This window comes from Colossoma macropomum, unplaced genomic scaffold, assembly GCF_904425465.1.
Source record: "Colossoma macropomum unplaced genomic scaffold, Colossoma_macropomum, whole genome shotgun sequence".
NCBI lineage: Eukaryota > Metazoa > Chordata > Actinopteri > Characiformes > Serrasalmidae > Colossoma > Colossoma macropomum.
In genome coordinates, this window is record NW_023494803.1 from 30,293,646 (window position 1) to 30,317,095 (window position 23,450).

General features: G+C 37.4%; 1 protein-coding gene across 2 annotated transcripts; it reads right to left on the bottom strand.

Annotated features, from left to right (window-relative positions):
- Nucleotides 1-7,901: 7,901 nt before the first annotated feature.
- On the bottom strand, nucleotides 7,902-22,048 carry kcnk10b (potassium channel, subfamily K, member 10b). Of its 2 annotated transcripts, none has more exons than XM_036594149.1 (7): nucleotides 21,979-22,048; nucleotides 18,489-18,898; nucleotides 12,405-12,522; nucleotides 10,863-11,023; nucleotides 10,474-10,666; nucleotides 9,769-9,911; nucleotides 7,902-9,348 (listed from the first exon to the last, which is right to left on the bottom strand). In XM_036594149.1, coding segments are annotated over exons 1-7 (1,689 nt in total). In that variant the 5' UTR covers nucleotides 21,980-22,048; the 3' UTR covers nucleotides 7,902-8,685. The 2 variants fall into 2 exon arrangements, with proteins under 2 accessions (XP_036450042.1, XP_036450040.1); XM_036594147.1 differs by lacking the exon at nucleotides 21,979-22,048 and adding an exon at nucleotides 21,157-21,368.
- Between the last annotated feature and the right edge of the window lie 1,402 nt (nucleotides 22,049-23,450).

A 23,450-nucleotide genomic window follows, 5' to 3' on the forward strand; every position in this document is an offset into this window, starting at 1 on the left:
TCCCGTGTAGGATGCTGGACGACTTTCCTGCATGATGACCAAACTGTACTCTAGAAGTCTAGTAATCCCAGTTTTTTCACCCTCAGATTTCCTGGGGGTTTTTTTTGAGGACACTGGATGCTTTAATGGTAGCTCCTGCAGGAACTACGTTTTTCAGTGGAAGAATTTGCCATATTTAATTGCAATATTAAAAGATGTATTTGTAATAATGTTTAAGGCTTCTTTACTTTGAAACACTGTTGTATAAAACCAATAAAATATGTTGGTAATAAGTTGTGGGTTCTAACATAATAACACACACCCTCTTGAGCACTGTTAAAGAGGAATTCCAACAAAGTTTCAAATGTTTAGATTCAAACAAGTCATTCAGAGAGCTCCCATGTAAAGTGGTTCATTTTTGAGAAACTTAACTTTATAGTTAAGTTTCTATCACGACTACTACAACTTTTTAGTGGTGAGTCATAATGTCAACTCAAATATATGTTTCATTTACTATCCAAAACAACCAGTGAACTTACATGTGTCTGAGTTTTATATGTAATGTCGATGATGGTATAATAAGGGTAAATCTGAAAAAAGAGCTTTCCTTAGCATCTATTTTGCCTTACAATACCCTGCATTTATCTCTCCACCATGAATGCATTTTGAAAATACGTTTTAGGCCTAAAACTCTCAAATCTATCATAACAAATGTCTTAGATATCAGACAGCATATTTGTAACCATTTCATGCAATAACTTTCTGTGAGTAGCTTTTGGAGTCATTAATCATTTCAGACGTCTGGTTCCCACCATCACCACTCTGAGTAATTCTAACTCAATAAGATCCTGTTAATACTTGGTCTTTTCATGCGTGTTGAGTATCAGGATTACATCTACATAAGGCTAAGCCACATGAAAATGCAAGTGAAAACATATCCAAGACACATTTAACACAGATACAAATCTGACCAGTAAGACCACTTCAGGAAGTGATCTGAGACATATTTGAGCCACATTGTATCAGTGTAAACACATCTGTCTCTCTAAGACACATTCAACAACCAAGAGCCCTCCCAGTACGACTGAAACTCCTCCTCATACAGTACCTCACTGGGTATGTGATCTGTGTCTATGAGAAGATAATCATGGAGGATGAAACAAAATGCTTAACTGCAATATAAACAGACACTACTGTGCAACAAACGGCAGACAAAGAGGCTGAACAATTCATAATTGGTTGCCACGTAATGAGCAGATATGCATATTCCATCCCACACAGTATTTGACTATGAAGCGTAAATGCATATGGCTAAAATCTTACCAGGATAAAATCCAGATACTAATCACATGAAGTGACCAGGTGTTAATGGGATTCAAGTTTCTTTACAATGCACTATTTCACCTCAAACTACTCACAATTTTGTTTACAGATTGTTTAAAAATTGGTGAACTTCCCCTTTAAACAGTCACTGGATGCAATGTAACAGTGAAAGTGAAAGGGTTTCTTAGCTGTTTCTCTTCCAGAGAGAAGGTGTTACATTAAATCATGGTGATTCACGCGATCTGCACATTAGCAGCTGCAGCCCCGGCAGCTCTGGAATTAGGCCAGAACAGTCAGGCGACAAAACACAAACAGCAGCACGTGCCACTGGACTGACAACAGACTAAATAATCAACCATGTTAAATATGGAAACAAAGGCTGTGAAAATAGCTATCTGGGAAAAGCTATGCAGAATATAGGGTCAGGATGATGATGCAGAAAACTTCAGTAAAAGTGGGGAAAGACAGCAAAGAGTTTAACCCTTTAAATGGCCAGGGCCCAGTATTTTATTACACACTTCTATTCTGACCTAGGAATAGCTCATCCAGTTTGCATCAGAGTCCTTGTAGTTAGTGAATAATAAGCCTTGTAAAAGAAAATATGTAATAGGCCTGGTATTTTTAACGGGTTAAATGGAATTTTTTCCAATTTTCTTTTTTTTTCATTTTTAAAATTCTCAAAGTGCTTTACAGTGGTGGTGATGGGAACCAGGGGCAATGTGTACAATGGAAATGTATTTTATTTACTATGCAAAACAACCAGTGAACCCTCTGAGTGTACATATGTAATGTTGATGATGGTGTATTAGAAGCAAATCCCAAAAAATAAGCTTTCTTTAGTTTATCTTTATTGTGCATTACAATACCCAACATGCACATCTCCTCTATGAAAGGTTTGTTTTTATATTTTAGGTAAAAACCTCATTATAAAATTATCATAAAACAATGTCTCAGGCATCAGGCAGTATATTCATAACCACTTAGTGTAATAACCTTCTGTGATGTAGTATTTAGAGGCCTTAAACGCTTTGGACGTCTGGTTCCTATCGTCAGAGTCAATCTGACTGTGTTTCTCTAGAATGGGGCATTTTGCATCAAATTACTCTGACATTGTTTACATCTTAGCCATTGACTGAAGCAGACATTTTGAAAAAAAAAACAGATTTTTAAAGATAAGGATCTGGATACCGCATGAGGATTTTATGTATATTTTTTCTAAGAATTTCAAACCGGTGTCTTCTATCTGCAGCTTTTCTCTCTGTTATCTCAGTCTCCTTGACACAACACGCTTGAAGTTATCGTGCTCATCACAATTTGTGGCTTATTTCATATTCGTCCCTAATGCACAGAGACGCTGCAGGTCTGCTCCCTGCCAGAGATGCTTTTAGAAACAAGATGAGTCAGCATCCTTGACAGATTTCTCCATTAAGGCAGGAGCAAACATAAAATTTCATTCATGTCTGCTCTGCATTTTCTATGTGTCGATAAAGGTCTAAGCATGTTCCCTCAAAGAACTCTTTTCATTCTGGAACTCACCTTTAGATGATCTGCCTCAGTTTCTGAATAAATGTACTTCTATACTGGTCCTTTCTGCTTGAGTGGTTTGGCAAGTGTGCTTTGTGTGGCTATATTTGGCCTAGACTGGACTTTCATCAGCCACCACCTGCCTGTCCTCCTAAAGCCCCTCTAACCTTAACCTTCTTTTAGCACGTTGTGCTCTGCACCCTTTTCCTACTGTGTCTTTTTCCTTCCAGCTGGTGAAATTGTTCTGAAGTGTCAGCGATGTTTTCATTGCCGCTGCCAAGTGCCAACATCTGTCTCTAAAGCGCTTCCTCTTCTCTTTTCCATCCTACTGGACAGTCGAGTCAGTGCCTAGCGTGAAAGTCCAGCGCAGTGAGGCTCACAATATTGACAGTTTCTAAGGCAATTGCACTGTACAGAGTTGCATTGTTTTGCTCCTAGCATGTTGCAGGACATCCATGGGCTCTCTCGAGCACTCTCAGATCAAACCGTTGCTATAATTTACATTCTTTAATGGAGGAATCAAGCGCCAGTCTGTCTGCAGATAAAAGCAAATCATCTATTGAGCATGCATTCCTTATCAGGCTGCTCATGCTGTGATATGGCTGAGAGAGAATCCTCACCTGATTTGAACACAATTATCTTTCAGCCTTCTGCACTAAAGTAAAGAAAAACACTGTAGACTCGATCTTATCTCCACAACGGTAAGTTCAAGGAGGAGGAAAAAAACAGTTCTTAACCAAGCATCTGTTAACTGACCAAATTAGAGGTGAGTGGGGTTGGCTGGCTAGTTTTCACATAACATACATCAGGATAAACCATCTATCAGCAAACAAAAGCTGAAATGATATTAGTTAAAAAAGGGCATGTGGAATGTCAGGAAATATTTCCCAGAATTAGTGGGTTCATGACTTAATTCATGTTGTTCACTTGTGACAACCAGGCCCAACATGTGATTGTTTGCCACTTGCTATGGGGACAGCTGGCACAGTGTTAAAAGGCTATAATTTCAAATAATGAAGCAAAAAATAGAAATAAAAAAAAATGCAAACTTTAAGAATGTTTAATTTATTTTATCATTGGTTTGCATTGATCAACAGTGGACAAAGTATACACCTCCGGTACTTAAGTAAAAGTAGAAATAACTTTCATTAATTATTACTCAATTAAAAGTAGATGTCTGCTGTTCATACATCATATTCAAAAATTCATATTTAATATGCAAGAAGTTTGAATTCTGTAAAGCTGGAGGCGACGAGGCTGGATGCAAATTGAAAAATTTTATTGAAATCAGATTTAACAAAGTCCAGACACCGAGTAGCAGAAGTACATAGAGGAGACCCCGTGATGAAACGAAACAGAGAAAAAAAGAACTGAACTAGGAACAAAAAAAAAAGACGAGTGAAAACAAGCACCAGGGTCACGTAGGCAATACAAGACAAAGGGACTGAGCCAACACAGGGGTATAAATATAAATACACTAAGGGGAAATAAAAAACACATGGGACTAATGAGAGGGTGGGGCTACAGACTACAGACAGGTGGAACAGATGACAAGGGATAGGACTAGGGAGGAGACATAGACCAGATTAATGAGTTAAATAAAAGACAACTGGCACTGTACTGTGTTTATTGCTACACATACGATATACGAGGCCTTTTTCATTGAAGCACACACACACAAACATGCACATACACCATGTCAGGACATACTACCTCAGCTCTGTTTCCCTCAGTCAGTTTTAGCAGGTCTTTTGGGATAATTTATGAGAAGTAGTCAATGCTAAAGAGGAGAGAAACAGGAAATGTTTCTTCATGCACTTAAAATCTGAAGTGTTCACCACAAATCTTTCTTTCTAACGTGTTTATAATGAGTGTTGCATGATTCACCTCAATCTGCCTTCATTCTTTGCTGTAAAAGACTCTTTTGACAGTTTATATCCAGACTGCCAGGCAAGAAGTGACAAGGGCGTGCAGTGATTTAAGGTAAGACTGACCATGTAAAGCCCTGCAACCATCCATCTTCACCTCTTTCTTACAGCAGAAGCTGGTGAAGGTCCCCTGAACCTTGCAAACATCTTTCTTTCAGATTGCATAATAAAAGGAATGGCTCCACTGCGGCACTGTTTCAATGGTTGTGGCGACAGTTAGCTGAGTGGTACACGGGCAGAGGTACATTACCTGAGGTCTATGTGAGAGAACAAATGAGGATTATTGCCATTATTGTTGATTTGTATACACTTTGGGCCTTAAAAAGTACTTGAATTGTTTTTTGTTTTTTTTTAATTTTGTTAGTATTACTTTGAACGGCAGCATTTATAAGGATACACTGCACCTACATAAGCCTTTCATGTCAACTGACATAAACCTATATGGATATTAATAAAGGCTTATTCCAACAAGTGTTAATTGCTGAGGTGAAATTACATTCAAATTGACAAAAGCTGCCTTTATAACAACTGACGCTTGTTGGAATAAACCTTTATTGATGTTTATGTAGGTTTATGTCAATTGTCATTAAAGGCTTATGTAAGTGTGATATAGCGTTACAAACACTGCCCTACAGTAAAGTGCTACCAATTTGTTCAATTTGTTTCTTGGCATTTGTGTATGAATGATTTTTTAAAAATCATGAATTCAATTAATGAAAAATCAATTTAATTAATGAAGTGAGAACTCTAATGTCCTTACAACACTAGCACTGCCACTATAAAACGTTTGTACACAACATCAGACTCTTCCTTTACATACATTTTCATGTCAAATTCGCATTTCATAAACATTACTTAAACAGGAAATTTTATGTACAATCAAGATCAAATCTATGCATACAAATGTTTTATAAATGAGGCCCTGACTTTCTACTTTACTAGAAACATCTATCCTACATCTGTACCTCATACAGTCAGGTCTAAATATTTGGACATCGACAAAGTCTACTATAGCATATTCGAGTGAAATGAAATAATGAATATGAGCTTTTTTATAAGATGAATATGAGCTTTTTTATGAGATTTAATTTGATGGAATTTACATCCAAATCAGGTGAATGATGTAGGAATTACAAGCATTTTCATAGACAGACCCCCATTTTTAGGGGCTAGAAAGACAAACTACAATCACAAATTAAAAAAAAAAAGCCTTGGGTTGCTTTCACAGTAGGCTTCAGGTCATTGTCCATTTGTACTATGAACTGCCGTCCAATGAGTATTAAAGCATTTGGCCAAATCTGAGCAGATAAGCTATGATATGATACGAGCCCTATACACTTCATAATTCATCCTGCTCTTTGTGTTAGCAGTCATATCATTAATAAACACAATGTAACCAGTTTCACTGGCAATCATACATGCCCATGCCATAACACTATACCTCCACCATGCTTGATAGACAGATGCATCAACCCTCAGGCACAAGCCTAGGAAGTGTCTCTGACTCAGCAGTATTTCATGGAGAAGGGATGTGTGCCTAATGAAGCTGGTGTCACCAATCAAATCCTCAAAGGGCCAGTGTTCCAGCCAAGCAAGGGCATACTTAATATAAGCAATCAGTTGGATGAAGACCAAGATGAACTGATTAAACAAGTGGAATCGTGTGTACTTCTGCTTTATTGGAAGGAAAACCAGCAGCCACATCCGTCCTCTGTAGATATGATCAGTGACATCCTGTCATAGAGGGTCAAGCCCAGTTTATGCTTTAGCTAAAGGTTTTCTAAATGTGTACGTAGATAGTATGTACAAAAAGTTGTTGTGCACTTTACAATTTTTTTTACACTTATAGGATCTTTGGAACATCCATCATGTTAGTCAAAACTGATATCATTGTAAAGTGCATTTTTGAAAGTGTACATATCTCGACTAACCATAAATCATCACAAGTGCACTATTAGTCATAAGTAACAAGATACTGTCAGATACGAATGTTTGAACGCCTCAGCTTTACAAATCACATCTTTTATTGATTTTTTTAAAATAAGCTAACACATCCTCTACAGGGAACACATTTAAATATGCCATTTTTTTCTCTAAATATTAGGCAGTTTTTCTATTTACTTGCTGAGTTTACATATTGGAAAAAAATAGAAAACATAATAAAAAATGTGCCATAACTTTTTCACAGGCTACTTTTTATGTTTTTATTTTTTTTCCAATATGTTACATTCAACAAATGAACAGTGACTGTGCATTAAAATGTACACACGTGTGTTTTAACTTAGAAAATCATCAAAACATGTAATTTGACCAGGGGTGTCCAAACTTTTACATATGACTGTAAATAAATATGACCTAATCAAAATACTAATGATGCTCTGCAAGAAAAAAAGATCAAGTATCAAAACCTCAAGATGTGTGATGTCACCAGTCATTAAGCATTTATTTTCAAAAGGCACTCACTACGTTTTGTGTAGCGTTTGCCCAACAACTCTTGAAATCAACTGACAATTATTTGTAGTGATATTTGAATGTTCACAGAAGGCATTTAAACTAATTTGTGAGAAAAGGTTGCCACTACTGGCATAAGCCACTTCAGAACTGAAAGACAAAACCATTGTCTAACCCATTTCTCACTGCTTGGGAATGCATACATTTTATCCAACAGAATGCGCATTATCCATTTCAAGAGATTGACTGTAAATTTCTCTAAGGGAACGCTCAGTAATAGCTCTAACTAGCCCTGTTGTAGTGAATGCTAAAGCTATGGTTCCCAGGTGTTTGTCATTTTGGGGCATGGCCAAAGGTGCAGCTGTCTTCATGAGCAGGCCACTCAGGCATCAGTCTGGTCAGGTTTTCCAGTTGAGTACTAGGTTTTCTAGCACATTAGGACACTCAACAACACTGTCAGGGCAGTCGCTGGAAAAGCCACAGTTTTGGGCTTCATACACACAGAAAGATGTACATATTGGCTTTAATCCTCCAAGACCAACGTGCAATAGGTGAAAGACCAACACTACCCAGGAAAATGGTAGTAATTACACGGAAATTGGCAGCAACTTAACTGGGAAACATTTCAAAAATGACCAAAAACACTGTTACAAAACAATATCAGTTCTGATTCAGATATTGTGCATGATATGTGTTTTTCTAAGATGACAAATTTTATTTTATGATCAAAACAAAATGAGTGAGTGATGCATCAAATGGACAGATAACATAAGTTCTTGAGTGAGACAGGTTGGTGCAGACAGTTCCTGGTAATGATATATTTCTTGGACATTCTTTTCACAGTTATTCAGCCGGTTTTGGATAATGATTATTATCAGTAGTGCTTTAATCTTGTTTACTTTTAAAATCGTGATTAATAAACTAAATGAATGCAGCACATTTCATGCATATCACACTTCCATTTTTTTGAATTTTGAATAAACTCATTACATACAGTCAAGATGTTGTTGAACAAACATCTGTTCATTTGTTCTAATTCAGCTGAATTAGGTTTAAAACAGTGATTAAATTCAACATATACTGACATCTGTGATATGTACTATGTAAACCCACATCCCAGATTTGTCTGGACACAAAGTGACTGGGTGTCAGCAGCAGTTTCTTTCAAAGGAACCACAGGTTATTGGTTAGTTTCCCATCACAACTCCTTTTTGAAGCACGGATACATACAGTATGGCTGCATCAGTCTTCAGAGTCTGAACAGGAAATATTTCACACAACGTAAAAAACATAACATGCTTCATATTTGATAGGAATCCACTTCACATTTTTGGCAACCAAAACATAATTTGTTGTTTGGGAACAGTAAATGTTGACTAATATTCATCTGATGGAGTCAAGCCATAGCATATAAAACAGAAAGGCACATTCTGTGGCATTACTGAATCACTTGCCTCCCCTTTTCACATAACATGTTTGTCTATGGCTGATGTTCTCTCTCTGCCAGCATTTTGTCATTGTCTCTTTCTTTGGCCTGAGCTGGCACAAAACCGTTCTGCTGCTTGAGCTGCCTGGCATACGGAGGCAGATAAGTAAAGGCGGTGTTTTCTTCTTTCTCCATCAGCTCCTCCTCTTCACCCTCCTCTTCTCCAGCCTCGTGTCTCTCCTCTGCCAGCGTGGTGTTGCTGCTGTTGCTGCTGAGCGCCTCAAAGGCTCTGGGTCGGAGTGTGTCCTCTGAGATGTTCCTGTTTTGTTCCCTGGTCCTGTTACGCTTGGCCAGCTTAGTGAGGGAGCCGAAGCGGTTGAAGATGTTCTCCTCTGAGGAGGCCTGCTGGCTGTGCGGCTTATCGTACTGCTCTCCTTTCAGATGGAGGTTGTTGAGTTTCATATCGATGTTCTCCTGAGAGGATGTCTTGAAGCGTCCTCCATCGAAGCTTGCGAAGACAGCTCTCTTCTCAGGAGACAGCATGTCAAGAGAATGCGCTCGCTGTTCAAGGCCAAGCCGCCTACGCTCCATGCTGCGGATGGTGGCCGCCCTCTGGAGCTTGTCATGGATCTCCACACTGAGGCGCCGTCGCGTCTCTTTGAGCTCCGCCCGCACGTTGGCCTTCCATTCAGCAGCATGGGCTTTAAACTCCCCAACCTGAGTCGCACACAGACAATCAGCGTTACTCTTAAGTGTAATGATTACATGCCACTACAATGTCAATTTGATCGATGTAATCACTGCAACATTGCAACGTTAATAGCCTGTGTATGAACCCACAGATGAATCAGTTCATTCCTTTCATAACTATGTAACTTACATTGTAGTTTCACATGAATTACTGAATAACTACATAGTAGTTAATAAATAATGAGTCTAGTATTTAAAAAAAAAAAACTTCACACAATGTAAGAGCAACCAGTGTTTTCAGATGGCATAAAGAAATGCAATGACTGTAGGAGGTTTTCTTATGATAGTAACAAATTATACGATTTTACGTGCTACTCAAGTATTTCCAAATGATTATATGAAATGCTGCCATATCGTGTAAAAATGAATTGGGAATTCAGTTCTTACCTCCTCTTTAGTCTTCTTGGAAAGGACTCTTAGCCAGTCTCCAATCATACTCAAAACTGCTGCAAAATATGCCAGACCCACTAAGATCCAGAACCAAACCAGTGGCTTGTACCACTTCATGTATTCAATCCTCCTGTCCCCACCTGAAAATAAATCACCACTTTTCAGTACCTTTTCAGCATAAGCCATCAATAAACAAGACTTTGTTGGTAATGAAAAACCTTTTTAATCCCTTAAAATTGCCAGGGCCTACTGGCAGGCCCAAAGTTTTATTACACACTTCTATAAACTAAGAATAGCTCAGTTGGTTTGCATTGAAGTCCCTGTAGTTACTATATAATATGCATTAGCATGTAATAAGCCTGGGATTTTAAGGGGTTTAACAAATGATTGCCTGCTACTCACTCATTAACCTGAAACAAAATAGTGCAAATTAAGTGACACTAGTATACACTATGTTGCTTAATGTCATACTTAAAACTACACATACACAGTTTATAGTGTTTGCTGTGTTACATTATTCTTTGTTTTACTTGTCCTCCTCTTTATACCATATTTATTGTTGTGTGTTACTGCTCTTTGTCTTCAAGGCACTTCAAGATTTGTCTTTTGTACTTTTGCTATTTGTTGAATGTTGAACTTCCAAAAGCTTTTCGTTATAATGTATCCTTGAAACCTGAATAGAAAAATCAAAAATATCTGTACCTGCTACATAATCCCCAATGCCGACAGTTGTGAGAGTAATAACAACAAAGTAGATGGCTTCCAGCGCAGTCCAGCCTTCAATGTGTTTGAAGATGACAGCTGGGATAGTGACAAAAACAATACACCCCGCCAGGATGAAGAGTATAGTGGAGGTGACACGGATTTTGGTCTGACTAATCTGTCTATGTTTCTGCTGCAGATAAAAACAGACAAAACATATATTTTATGCCTGATAAGCTAAGAAAATACACATAAAAGTTTTATAGCATTGTAGTATGCAGACACTGGGTTACTGTTGTAAGTAACATGAACATCTTGTGCTAAAAAACAGCATATTCATCTTAAACCAGAACAAGACTTCAGTATCCTCTGGGAGAAAAAAATCTTACCCTGAAAATTTGCTCCACCTTTAAAATGCTCTTAACAAATATGGTCCCAAGCTGATCACCAATACCAGCCAGGAGGAACCCAAACAAAGGAATCCCAAAAATGGCATACAGGATGCAGAATATCTTTCCTCCCTCAGTGCTTGGCGCAATATTCCCATAGCCTGCATATGTGGGTGTATAAGAAGCAAGAGGTTAATTCCCTTCAGCTAAGCCATACAGCAGCTACTGGTTCACTCTATAGAAACAACAACATCATTAGGAGGAAAATTGTTGGGTTGCATTGAGAGACAGTGGCAGTAATTACAGACTGCTGAGATAAAAATAATGCAAGAGCGAGACAATAGGCAAACAGTTGCAGTTCTAGCTCCAGAAAAATAAACTGTACGTCTTCCCTTATCTCTTTATACAGCAGAAATAAATATGAATAAATATGAATAACATGTACAGCAACTTAATATATCAGTGATGTGTCTACCAAAAGACAAAAATGCTTCTATCATGTTTTCTGGATATTCTGCGTTGCTGTAAATCTGTAATCTTGGCTACTTCTATACCAGAATCATGAACTTGGGTTTGATTTTTTACAGATATCAGATATGATATTTAAAATGTGTTTTGAAAACACAAAGGCGTGTCACTGTACAATAGATTCCTATTTATGACCAAAGAGATTTATCAGTGTTTTTGAAAGCTTAATCAATTTCTGCATTGTACTACAGTATGTTTAAGGCTAATGAGAAGCTTCAGTGAGTTTTTCAGTACTAAAGCTATCCATAATGTTGCATTACATAAAGTTATTAATTAAGAGAGACAACAAATCAAAATTAAATTACATTGCTACTCTTAAACAATACTTCAGATGAATGCTAATTTGACCACTAGTAATAATTTAATTGCTCAATAATCTCAATGAATATTTAAAATAAATTATATTCAATCAACCAATGTTTATTTAGACTCGGAAGTACATTGAGGGTGACCCTTATTTACAACGTAGCGCAGCAAGTCAAACAGGGATAAAGAAAAATCAGCAAGACAAGAAGATTTATAAAGAAAATAAAACAGCTCGAATAAGAAATAGACATAAATGACAATACCATATATAATCAAAACAACTAAAAAGTAAGTAAAAGAGCCAAATAAGATAATAAGCAATAAGAAAACTAAAAATCTTAAAAATAAAATAATTTAATAAAATAGTAAATAAAATAGAACAGTAAAAGAATAACATTAAACAGTTGCCATAAAATAGTAAAATAAAAAATTGTCTTAAACATAGAATAAAAGAGGGTAGAGTGCACATAAAGACCAATTATTGGATTATTTTTTCCAAATATGATGATCTTTTTTGAAAGTTACAGAGGCTTCCTTCAATATACTACCATTGTAGTTACTTTTGTTAATTATTAACCTTAAATATTATATTAGCACTATATTAATATTAAAATATTAACACGAAACAATTTTCCTCTAACTATATATAAAAGGGTTAATTATGTGATTGAGATCTGGAAGACTTCGATGAGAGTAAAATAATTTTACCTATTGTGGTAATGACTGTCCCAGCGAAGAAAAAGGCACTGCCAAGGTCCCAGTGGCTGGAGTTATAGGACGTGTCTCCAATTGGACTCACGCCAGCACTGACCGCATCTACTGCATGCTGAAGAGACAACAAGTAACAAGTAGATACAACTTAGAGAAATGCATAAGAATCTTCTGCCTTGCAGTTTAATTCTTGCTTTGCGACTAACCTGTGATATTCAACCAGTTTCCATCTATAACATCAAACAATACACTTCAGGGCCCTCAGGCCTGTCATTATTCTATCAATGCACAATAAAAGCAACAGGCACATCTGGTACTCTGATTATGTAATACAGAGGAAGGTGGTCACATCAACACTGCAGATGTACCAGAGGTCAGAAGAGGAACAGTGCAGGACACAGCAGACATATATCCACATCCATTCTCTATTTTTCCTGTGCTAAAGCTGCTTTGGCAACAGAAGGACCACTCCTGCTCAGCAGCCAGGCTTAGATGCTCATTCGGTTTGAGGTTACATTTATTGGCTTCACTGTGGTCATCCAATAAGTCAAGAAGAATATTATTCCCCGGCCTAATCTTAAACACATTATTCCTTGATGTTATTGCAGTGTTAAAACAGAGGCCAAACAGACTATTTATTGAACCAATTATTTGTATCATTTTTCTACACGCCTGTAGAAAATGTAAGCCCTACAGCTTCAGTCAATATGTTTTATTGATTAAGTGTACTGCACATATTGCTAGGTAACTGGTCTCCTAGTTTATTCATAAATCACAGATGTAGATCAAATTGACCACCGGCTGAAAGTGGAAGGGAATTTAATTTATTATTTTCCCATCTAAACAAGCAATAAGATCTGTGCATCTGTCTGGATTAATCCATGTAAGTCGTTATACTGTATATGCTACATACTTAAAAAAAGATGGTCCCTTAATGGTTATTTAGTAAAGGCAATGATTCTATTTAGTAACATGAGTTCTGTATAAAACCATTTCATGCTTAAATGGTTCTTGGCATTGTGAAATGCTTCTTTAGATCGATGGAGAATGTGTTGTATGTGGTAGTTCGAAAATGTTCTATATAGCACCAAAAAGCATTCTTTTATTGTTATAAGCTTAATTCATGGTTCTAAATAAAACTACTGCCTTTACTAAAGAACCCTGGAAGAACCATCTTTTTTATGTGTGTTGAACAGTAATGTTGTCAGACTCTTTCAGCCTTCAGTGCATATTATTCTATTCATGAACTTTGCTTTGCAGTACAAATCACTAATTAACAAGCATCACTGTTCAAATTTTATTCATCTTTCATAAAAAGTCTTAAATATCAAGTGCTTTCCACACCAGTGCCATTTACATTGTGCCGTGACCAAATCAGGGCAGTAAAATCCCGACTGTCACTGCTTCCCACACACCTTCACTGCTGACTCTGCCAGAGAGCTATGCTTATGAAATATTTACAATGCCACATGTTCAAGTCAGTGGAAGCTGCTTTTTTAGCACAGAAGTCTATCATTTGTGTATCCTTGTGTAAAACATTTGTGTATCTATTTTTCAATGATACTGACCAATACAGAGTGTATGAGAACAGTCTTTGATTGCACTTATACAGTGCTTGGTTCTGATAGCTCAGTGCGAATGGTTGAAAAGTGTTCTACCCATATAGTTATTTGTGATAACAGCATTTTTTTTCACTATCACTGTCTCACTCCACAAAGCACCAGCTGCAAAGTATCGTCTTGCTTTACGCTGCAGCTAACTGATGCTAAGTTTCCATATAAGCACATACAAAAACAGACCAAAACTACTTTAGAAAAGTTCTGTAACCCTGTTTGGTCAGATTCTGGAGGAGTAAGACAGTAGGCCAACATCAAATTCTGAACTTACTGTCACCCCTTAGTGAGCTCAGTAGTTGTGATGGAGGAACAACTAAACAAACTGGAATTAGCCAGAAATGAACAAAATACAATTCGGCAAACAATTCAACTCCGAAATGCTTTTCATGCTGGCTGAAACAAAAGGACATTCCAGTTAACCTGGCAAATACTGAAAAGGCTGAACCTGATATTGTTTTATGGCTCTTTCTGTAATGCAAATGGCTATTACTTTTTCATGGTAGAAGGAACTGCCAATATTAAATCTACAGTGCAAGCAGAGGGATTATCACAGCCATGATATTATACACAATACTACACCATCTCAAGGGTTCTACTGATTTAATCAATATGGTGGTCTGACTGTCTTTTTGTTTTTTCATGCATAGGAAATCAAAGGTGCCATGCCACACTTCCTTTATGGGCCACATGTTTTAACACAAGCTACAATAATATGGCAGTGCAAAATCCTTAAAGATAAGCCCAAAGTGAAACTGAAGAGTGTCGCATCGTAATAGGCTAAGCTAAATATTAAAAATGCACTGAAAACAATAATAATGATAATAATAATGTTGCAATGTAACATAGCATAGCAATAACATAGCAACATAACCAAATTTTAAGCACTGAAATGTAATAAAATCTACATACAGTAATACAATATTCTCCATATTGTTGCTGTCAGAGTAAAACCATATTACCTTTTTTTTGCCTTTTACTTTTTTATATTATCTGAAAATATGAGCTGCCTTTTTACACTGTGTACAAAATGTCATGAAGAACTGACCAATAGAAACTGTCCAAAATGACTTTGAATAAAATCTTGCTCGCCTTGACTTACACTGAAAATTCAGAATGTTGCTTATGAAACAGAAAACAGCTTCTTGTAAGAGTGACTGTAAAAGGGCTTTAAACAGCTGAGCAGGGAGTTGAATGTTAACGGTAACTTGCTGTCACTACAGTAAGACTGAAAGGTCAAGTTAGCACTTAGCAGAAAAGCAGTCTGTGATTAGAAATGGGTAGTTTGCTCTGAATCATCTCTCCACCGCAGGACGCAGGTAAAAAGAGGATTTTTTTGTGCCAGCATCCTTGTGGGAAAACAGCAGGCAGGTGGGAGGTTTTGAGTCACCACTGTTCAAACCTCCTCAAATTCGCTTTTTCATCCGACGCCCCCGTCAAGCAGAACAACACTGCATCACTCCAGCTGGTCTCAAACACCAGGGTGGGGAGAAGGCAGCATGACAAGCATGACAAAGCATTAAATGCAGGAGATATCAAGCATGCTGGAAACTATTTCATCTCACTAGGGTAGGCCTGGGCATCTACAAACAAATGTCAAGATATTTTCTAGTTAAAAAGAATCGATTATATCCCCCCCAACAACCAATCCCCCACCAAATACACGCAGATAGCAGCAGTTTAGACTTACTTTCTAAACTATTTTGAGTTTTTATGCTTTTAACAGTTACTGTTTTAATAAAAAACTTTAATAAAACATCATATAAAACCAACATCTTTTGAAAACTACTTTACCTGTTGTAGGGGTGGTGCCACACCTCCAAAAGTGGTGGGGCAAAACATGTTTCAAAACAATGGCTGGCTGAGTGACAAAATTCAAGTGGGCCACTGATTAAATTGCTTTTAATATTATGCTAATGGCATGTATTTATAAACCTACTCAGAGGTCGGGTAGTAACTAGTTACATTTAAAATATTGATGATTTTTATTCACTTTCAAATCATATTACTTTTACTTCTACTAAAATGAGTAGAGGAATCTTTTTACTCCGTTACATTTTTCTCCGTTACTAATTCTATTTTTGTGTTTAATTTTAATGTTTGGCGGTGGCAATATTTGTACTTCTTTGTGATTGGTTACATCTCTGCCATTCCAAGTATGTTTCTGTTCTTACGGTGTGTAGCAGAGAGAACCAACAAGCTTCTCTCTCTCAAAAGTCTCAACACAAAGTCTGTTTGTGAAACCAGCAATAAAGTGCGCATGTGCTTATGGTGCAGCAGTTGATGATCTTGATGTGATATGATATGATAGCAAGAAAACAACCTGTGACACATATCTGCTGTCTTCCCACATCCTGTGGCTTACCGAATGACTGACGCATAGTCCTCTTGAACAGCTCTGGCACAAGTAGACCACACAACAAATAACTAGTTTCTCAGGATCTAGTCTCTAGAACAGTCGAATTAACACTCTCCTCTGCACATTTATGGCCACTGGCTTGATCACATGGTCTTAGGGGTGGAGGAAACACCTTCAGTAAGAAAAGATGTATTGATGTCCAGGAGGTACCAAAATAGAGGAATAAAACAGTCTGATACGGTTTATAAACACTGATTAAAAAATGTATTTGTTTAAAAACATACTAAGTCCATATGGAACCTGTGCTCCAAAAATGACCGATTTTGAGGTCACGTCCCAAAGCATTTATGTTTATCCAACTATCCAGGCTATAGCAGTTTAGCCTATTCAGCCTGGAATGCAAAATACAAAATAGCCAATCAGGACAGAGATCATTTACATATATGAGTTTAAAGACACAGTAACAAAAATGTATGTAAAAAAACAAAAAACAAAAATGTAGGTTAAAGTTTAAAGAACCTCCACATAATGTAAATGTGTGGTGTGTAAAGGTTCTATTTAATAACAATTAAAAATGTTTTTCCAAAATCTATACATGAGAGCAAAGAAATATTTAGGAACTGATTTTTTTTAAAGTCATATATGATAATCATATATGATTATTTTAAAAAATAAGAATAAGATGTAATAGTGTTACTGAGACAGCTTATAGGCACAGTCCAAATGAAAAGGCTTATTCTGCATTAAGGATGCAAAACCAAGCAATACTGAAAGTGAAAGGATTTAGCTTTGATACATTTCCAACTTTATGTAAATATTGTGCCCTGCGCTGGACTGACGACCTGTCCAGGGTGTATCCTGCCCTTTGCCCAATGGACAGAGGGCAGGAAGGAAAAGCGTTTTTGTGTGTGTTTGAGTGAATATTGTTATCATTTCTGAGATCAGTCCATATGTGTAAGTTACCTCAGACACTCTCCCATTGAGGATAATAAAGGTATCCACCCCCAGCACACAGCTTCTTAGACCGGCTAGTTTGGTTTTATATCAGTTTAACTGTAATTGGTGTATGGTGGTTCCTCAGAATGTTACATAACAGAGATACTTTTCCTGAAGGTAAGTCAGTCCAAGCTTCTAATTGCTTATATTTATTTCTCATCCTGAGGTCTCCGGTGCCAAGACTATGATCGTTATATAAGAAGCACGGCTGGTACATTTGTGCCCAAAGTCAGGGTCAGTATATTTGAAGCGTCTGTATTAATCAGGGCTTACAGAGCCATTTACATCCTGAGGGATCACTTGTCAGTCTACATATGACATTGGGTATTTATTACAGCCCTGTGCTAGTTGAAGTTTTAATAGCAGTGTTCTGGTAGGGAGCCCACAGGCATCTCACCATTCTCAGCTGGAGGACATTTAAAAGGGCCCTCAGAGAATTTGTCTTTATATGTTTTATATTTACTGTGTGACAATTTTTGATCATTTTACAAAATAGATCAATGTGTCTATAAATGTATGATTCACATTACATACCATAAGTGCTCTTATACTCAGTTCTGCCAAACTACATGTTAACCCTTAGAAGTGGCAGTTATTGACAGCAATAACAAGAGCACGGTGTAATTTGATTTGAATTATTCTCACTTGTATCTCTCTGAAAAGCTAAGAAGTTGCGTCAGAATTACAGATTTTCAACGTTCAATCAATATCACATTTGTATTATATTTATTATGATATGACATTTTAACTTGAAAAATGTTACTGTTGTGCATACAGCCTTGTGTTTTAAAAAACAATTCATAACATTATTGCCATTTTTGCCATTGTTGACATTAAAACAAATGGAAAAAAGTCAAAGTTGTCGATACAAATTGTAAACTGAATGTAAATGTAATTCATTGTGTAACACACTGCGTGATTAAATACATAATTATGAAATTACAAGAATACCATAGCAAAAAGAAAGTAATACCTCTCAACTTCTTAGGGTTAATCAAAGTCATTTAAGGTAAATTTTGATTAAAAGTATTCTGGGAGCTAGGTATTTTAATTCCTGATCTAACATATTTGGAGAGAAGGACATCTTGCAAGAGCCACTGCCAATGAGCTTACCTTAATTAGGGCTTCAAGCTCCTCGTGGGATACACAGGGGTTCCTCTGGAGAAACAAGGCCTTCTCCTGGGTGATTGTGTTCTTTTGGTCGCTCTCAAAGGGCTGCTCCAATGCCTGGAATGCCAATCCACCCACCACCAGGTAGGCAACCACCACCACAAACACTGCCAGCACTGTCTTCCACTTCATGACAGAGTGGAGGGCTGAGCTGTCCGCTCCAGCATCCATGTTGGGAACTATACTAGCTGAGCGGGAGGAGATAGACAGCCGTGGTAGAAGACAGTGGTCATTTCCCTTCAGTTCACAGCCCACTGGGTTCTGTACAGCAGCCACGCTGGCCTGGACCAGTGTGGCCTGCGCAGCAGCAGGTTGTGGCTTCTTTGGGGCGGCCATGTTCGTCTGAATCGCCACTACAGAGAGGGAGATAAGATTTATTCAGCCGATAACCGAGTGAATTACTGATAATTCCACTCACTGATAAAACCTTTACACCTAAAATTCTAAGACTTGTTTTTCAGTAATTACATGGAAAGCAACACAAACTGACTTAACTATTTCTTAAGTTATAGATGTGAGGAACAGAAACCTGGATCTTCCAGTAGTTCCACTTAAGGGTTTAAAGTGCAAATCTGGCTTTGCGCATTCTCTTCTGGGTTTATGTGGTGTAATCCACTGTATGAAACTCATCCCTACCATAAAGGCCAGTTTCCCAGAAGCAGATTATTCCTAAACCTAGACTAAAAACAATTTACAATGATTCACCATTGGCACAGCAGTTTCTACTTCCTAGACTAAACTTAATCCATGTCCGGGAAACAGGACCAAAATATTCTATTTTGTTTCACAGGCAGTAACTATTTCATTCGCTGTATGTAAACCAACAATGCACAGCATTTCATTAGAGCAGTAAATTTAGTTTACCTACTAAAAGGAAGCTGAGAGGACACCAGATCTCCAGTGTGATCAATTCTGTAAGTAGCATCTTCCAAATGCCATAAAGTGTTGAGACAATTCATCATTGTTAGCAGCCATAAATGTTCAGAGGGCTATTCCGGTTTATGTTTAGTCCACAAAGTGAAGGATAGTTTACCTGGTCCAATCTTTGAAATTGAAGTTGAATGTGAGGTCAGGGCATATTTTTTTGAGATACTTTAAATCACTTTGCAATCTTTTTAATAGGTGAGTGACCTTCACAAGAGAAAGACTAATTGCCATTCTGTATGGGTCACTGATTTCCAACGGAGGCATACTGTGAGCTATAATAGAATTTAGAGAAAAGGGTGGGGCGGGGTCACTCAAGGTGGAGGACAAAGCAAAGGAGCCGCCCATTTTTTTAGATTCTTACAAGATGCTCACTTGCAAGCCCCCCTGCCCAACCGAGGGGAACTGTTTCCCTTTGTGGCGCACAATGGGGCGGAGTCTGGACAGCCAATGATGTAATGCTGAAGCCACAGAACTCTCACTACGTTTTGACACAGTAACCCAAGTAGCAATTGTACCGTGAAACTCTGAACAGTAAGCAGATCAGTTTTTACTGAGTAGTAAGAGTAGTTATACCAACACAAACTGCAGCATCTATTTTTTTTATAGCTCAAAATCACATATCTTAGGTGAGAAAACATTTCTTAATGCATTTTCTGTTTGTCTGTTGTTTTCTGATTTTTTTCATATTTTAAGCTCAGCACATATTTTGTGCATTGCCTTAAAATGTGTGGTAAAACTGCCCTTAACATAAATACACTATGCCATTACTGTTTGTTACCTAATTATCAATTTATGAAATTGAACAGCCACATAGAGTGACTCAAGGACAGCCGGGAAGCACTGCTGGCAAATGCTGCACAACGTCTCCATCCCATGAGATATAAATCCTGTTAACTGGCACCTTAGCAAGTGTCCAACAAAGCCCAAAGCATAATGGAAAGATTCAATAATCAAAATGTCAAGGGTTAAGTCAGCACCTTCAGGCATGCATTCAATCACGTTGTAGAAGTGTCACAATCGAAATACAAAAAAGGCAAATTCTGAGTATATGACACATTTTCATAAAAACACAGTCCATATTTATTACATTCCTGTATTACATTAACAACATGACACTCCAAAGCACTGATTTTAGTGTAGGGATCTACAGATTTGGTCAGTAAACACTTCTGCCTAGCATTTTCTGGAACTTTCTAACACTGCTGACAGAGGTTCTTAATTATGACATTAGACACAACTTTAATTAACATGATCCACCAACCACCACCATCACTCCCCTATCACTGATGCTCATTAACATTTTAAGCACCTTTACTTACTATAAACATTTTCTTTAAGGTATGTCCACTCTGTGGATGTACCCATAAGATTTACAAGCTCATGACAAGCAGCTTAAATATCCATGCAAATAACATACTAACATTTTCTATAACTATATACAGTTAAGCATGTCAAAATGTAAAGAAGCTTGCATGCACAAAGAAAAGTCTTTAAGTTATTATACAAATAAAGAAAACTAAATAGCATAGAAAGATGCACCAGGCAACAAAGACATAGCCTGATTATTATAATTTTAAATCATTATGCATATGATATCCAAGGATATCGTAAACCAAGGAAAATATTAACACAATTTATAAGTAAATACATAAATAAAACTGATAGGAGAAATTAAAAACCCAACCTGTCTCGCACTCCCAGTTCACTTGTTTCCTCGGATTCTCAACTGGAAATTTCATTGTGACTCTTCCACAAAAAGGGATTTAGTCTATGATATTAAGTTGCTCTGAGTTGTTACATTTTTTTAAACAAAAGAGAAATTTATCTGGGCAGCTTCCCTTTCTGTTCTCTCTGCTCGTGTTCGGTAGCTAAAAGCGCTTATATTAGCTAAAAGGGTTAACACACGACCACGAGCCTGGGGTTATAATTTATTTATTTAATTTGTCCCACTCGTATTCCGACAGACCCCGCTGATTCGTCGGACTCCTCGCGTGTGTGAACTATTAGCCAATCGTAGCACAGGGTTTCGGATCTCACTGTCCAATCCGCTTGCACGGGAGGCGGGAGCAGACGGAATACGGGTGGGGTAAAACTACTAGCGCATGCGCACATGCTGCTTCTGCGGGGAGTGTAGTGGTACACGCCTCGTTACAACCGTTTGATAATGTCCCTCTCAGCACTGCATAATCACTTCATATAAGAACATACAACCTACATAACACATATAACACCCCAGTCACTGTGTAACTAGAAAGACTAATGACACAGCTATTTTACACTGATAAACGGGGCGGTGGCTGAGAACTGAGAGAAATCCTCAGGGCTACACCTAGCATCTAATTATATGCACCCACTTTCCTTTGTTTCACAGACCCCGGCTGGAAAACAACACCGCAGTAGACGTTAAAAAGAAAAAAACACGAACTGCATGAGTTAAAAGAAGGAGGTTGTAATTAAAATGAGAAACTGAAGTCAAATTGTTTCCCTCAAAACATTTTTTACTTACTGGTTGCAAGGTGGATCCCAACGATTCTCCCTCAGACGGCGCATCTATGCCGGTAGACTCTTGGAAGGTGGGGAGGCGGGGAGTGAGACAAGAACAGTGGGAAGATGTAATTGCTTACGTAAGCATATTAATTGCTTAGCCACCAAAAATATAAAAATCCATGGTGGGTTTTCCAGACAGGTTTATTCTTGGACTGTAAGTATTGATTCCTCAATAAAAATCCTTTGCAGTGTGGCAATACCTGAAGATATTTCCTCAATAGGTCTGTTATCAACGTGTATTTTTTGATTGACATTTTAAATGTTGGCTATGTACAATGTAAAAACAGATATGCGTGGTGTTCAGTTACAATGATACTCTGAAATGTATAAAGTATCAAAAATCTCTTACAAATAAATTGTGTAGTAATACTATAAGACACTGTAATATTTCTATAGTACTGTGATACTTTTTATAGCAATCTATAAAATCTTTTCCTCTGTAATTTTATATATCAGTAAACTATAGTAATTGTTTGAGTTCACTTTTGGAATACATTGTATTTTTTGATTATTTGTCTATTATTATTTTTATTATTATTATCATTATTATTAGATATTAAAAGGTGTGGAAGTGTGTCCTCTGTAGAAGATATGTTCAATTATTTTCACTTAGAAAATTAACAAAACATGTAGGGGCACCCAAACTTTTGCATATGACTGTAAATATGTAATTTATTTATTTTTGTGTTTTAAATATATGGATTTTAAGATAAGGGAAACCCACGGTATAAATGGGTTAGTATGTGATGATTCCACAGATCAGTGCAGCCGGCTTGGATGGGAACCACCTAGAGACCCCCACAGTCGCTTTAAATAATGAATCAAATTGTGCTGTGCCCTTCTTAAGACTCAGCATCTATTAATAATGATGAAGCAGCTCAGAATGACTTAATGACCATGTGTCATTCTGCGCATAAAATATTTAGACTGTCAAGTGAAAACATCCCAGGCATCTCTGCATAGCTTTCTGTCTTCATTACAAATTAAAAAGAAAAAGTGTGGCCATCACATGATTTGACAGCAGTCACCCCTCTCCCTCCCTTCATCACTATTACTGAACCACAACCTTCGGTACAAACCAAGTAATGACTATTTTCTTTTACTCTCAGTGATTTATTTAGTCCACAGATTAACTTTAGTGTACTCCAGTTATAAGTAGAACATTATGCAGAGTTTTTTGTTTACTAAGGATTTTGTTAGAAACCTTCCTGAAAAGGTCCAGCATCAGCACATGACCTCACTACTACTTGTGGCTGAATGCAATCAGATTCTCATAGCAATGTTCCAGCACTAGTGGGAAACCTTCCCAGAAAAGTAGAGGCTGTTACTGCAGCAAACTCCATATTAATAGCCTTGATTCCAGAAAAACACATAGGATGAACAGGTGTCTACAAACTTTTGGACAGATAGCTGAAGATACAAGGTGGCTGT

Bases quoted from the DNA above. Each gene is read 5' to 3' on its own strand.
- kcnk10b (XM_036594147.1), bottom strand. From the start codon at position 21,211: ATGAAATTTCCAGTTGAGAATCCGAGGAAACAAGTGAACTGGGAGTGC. The intron at 11,024-12,404 runs GTAAAATTATTT...CCACATATGCAG, and splicing joins GACAGTCATTACCACAATAG to GCTATGGGAATATTGCGCCA. The intron at 9,912-10,473 runs GTACAGATATTT...ATTTATTTTCAG, and splicing joins CATTGGGGATTATGTAGCAG to GTGGGGACAGGAGGATTGAA.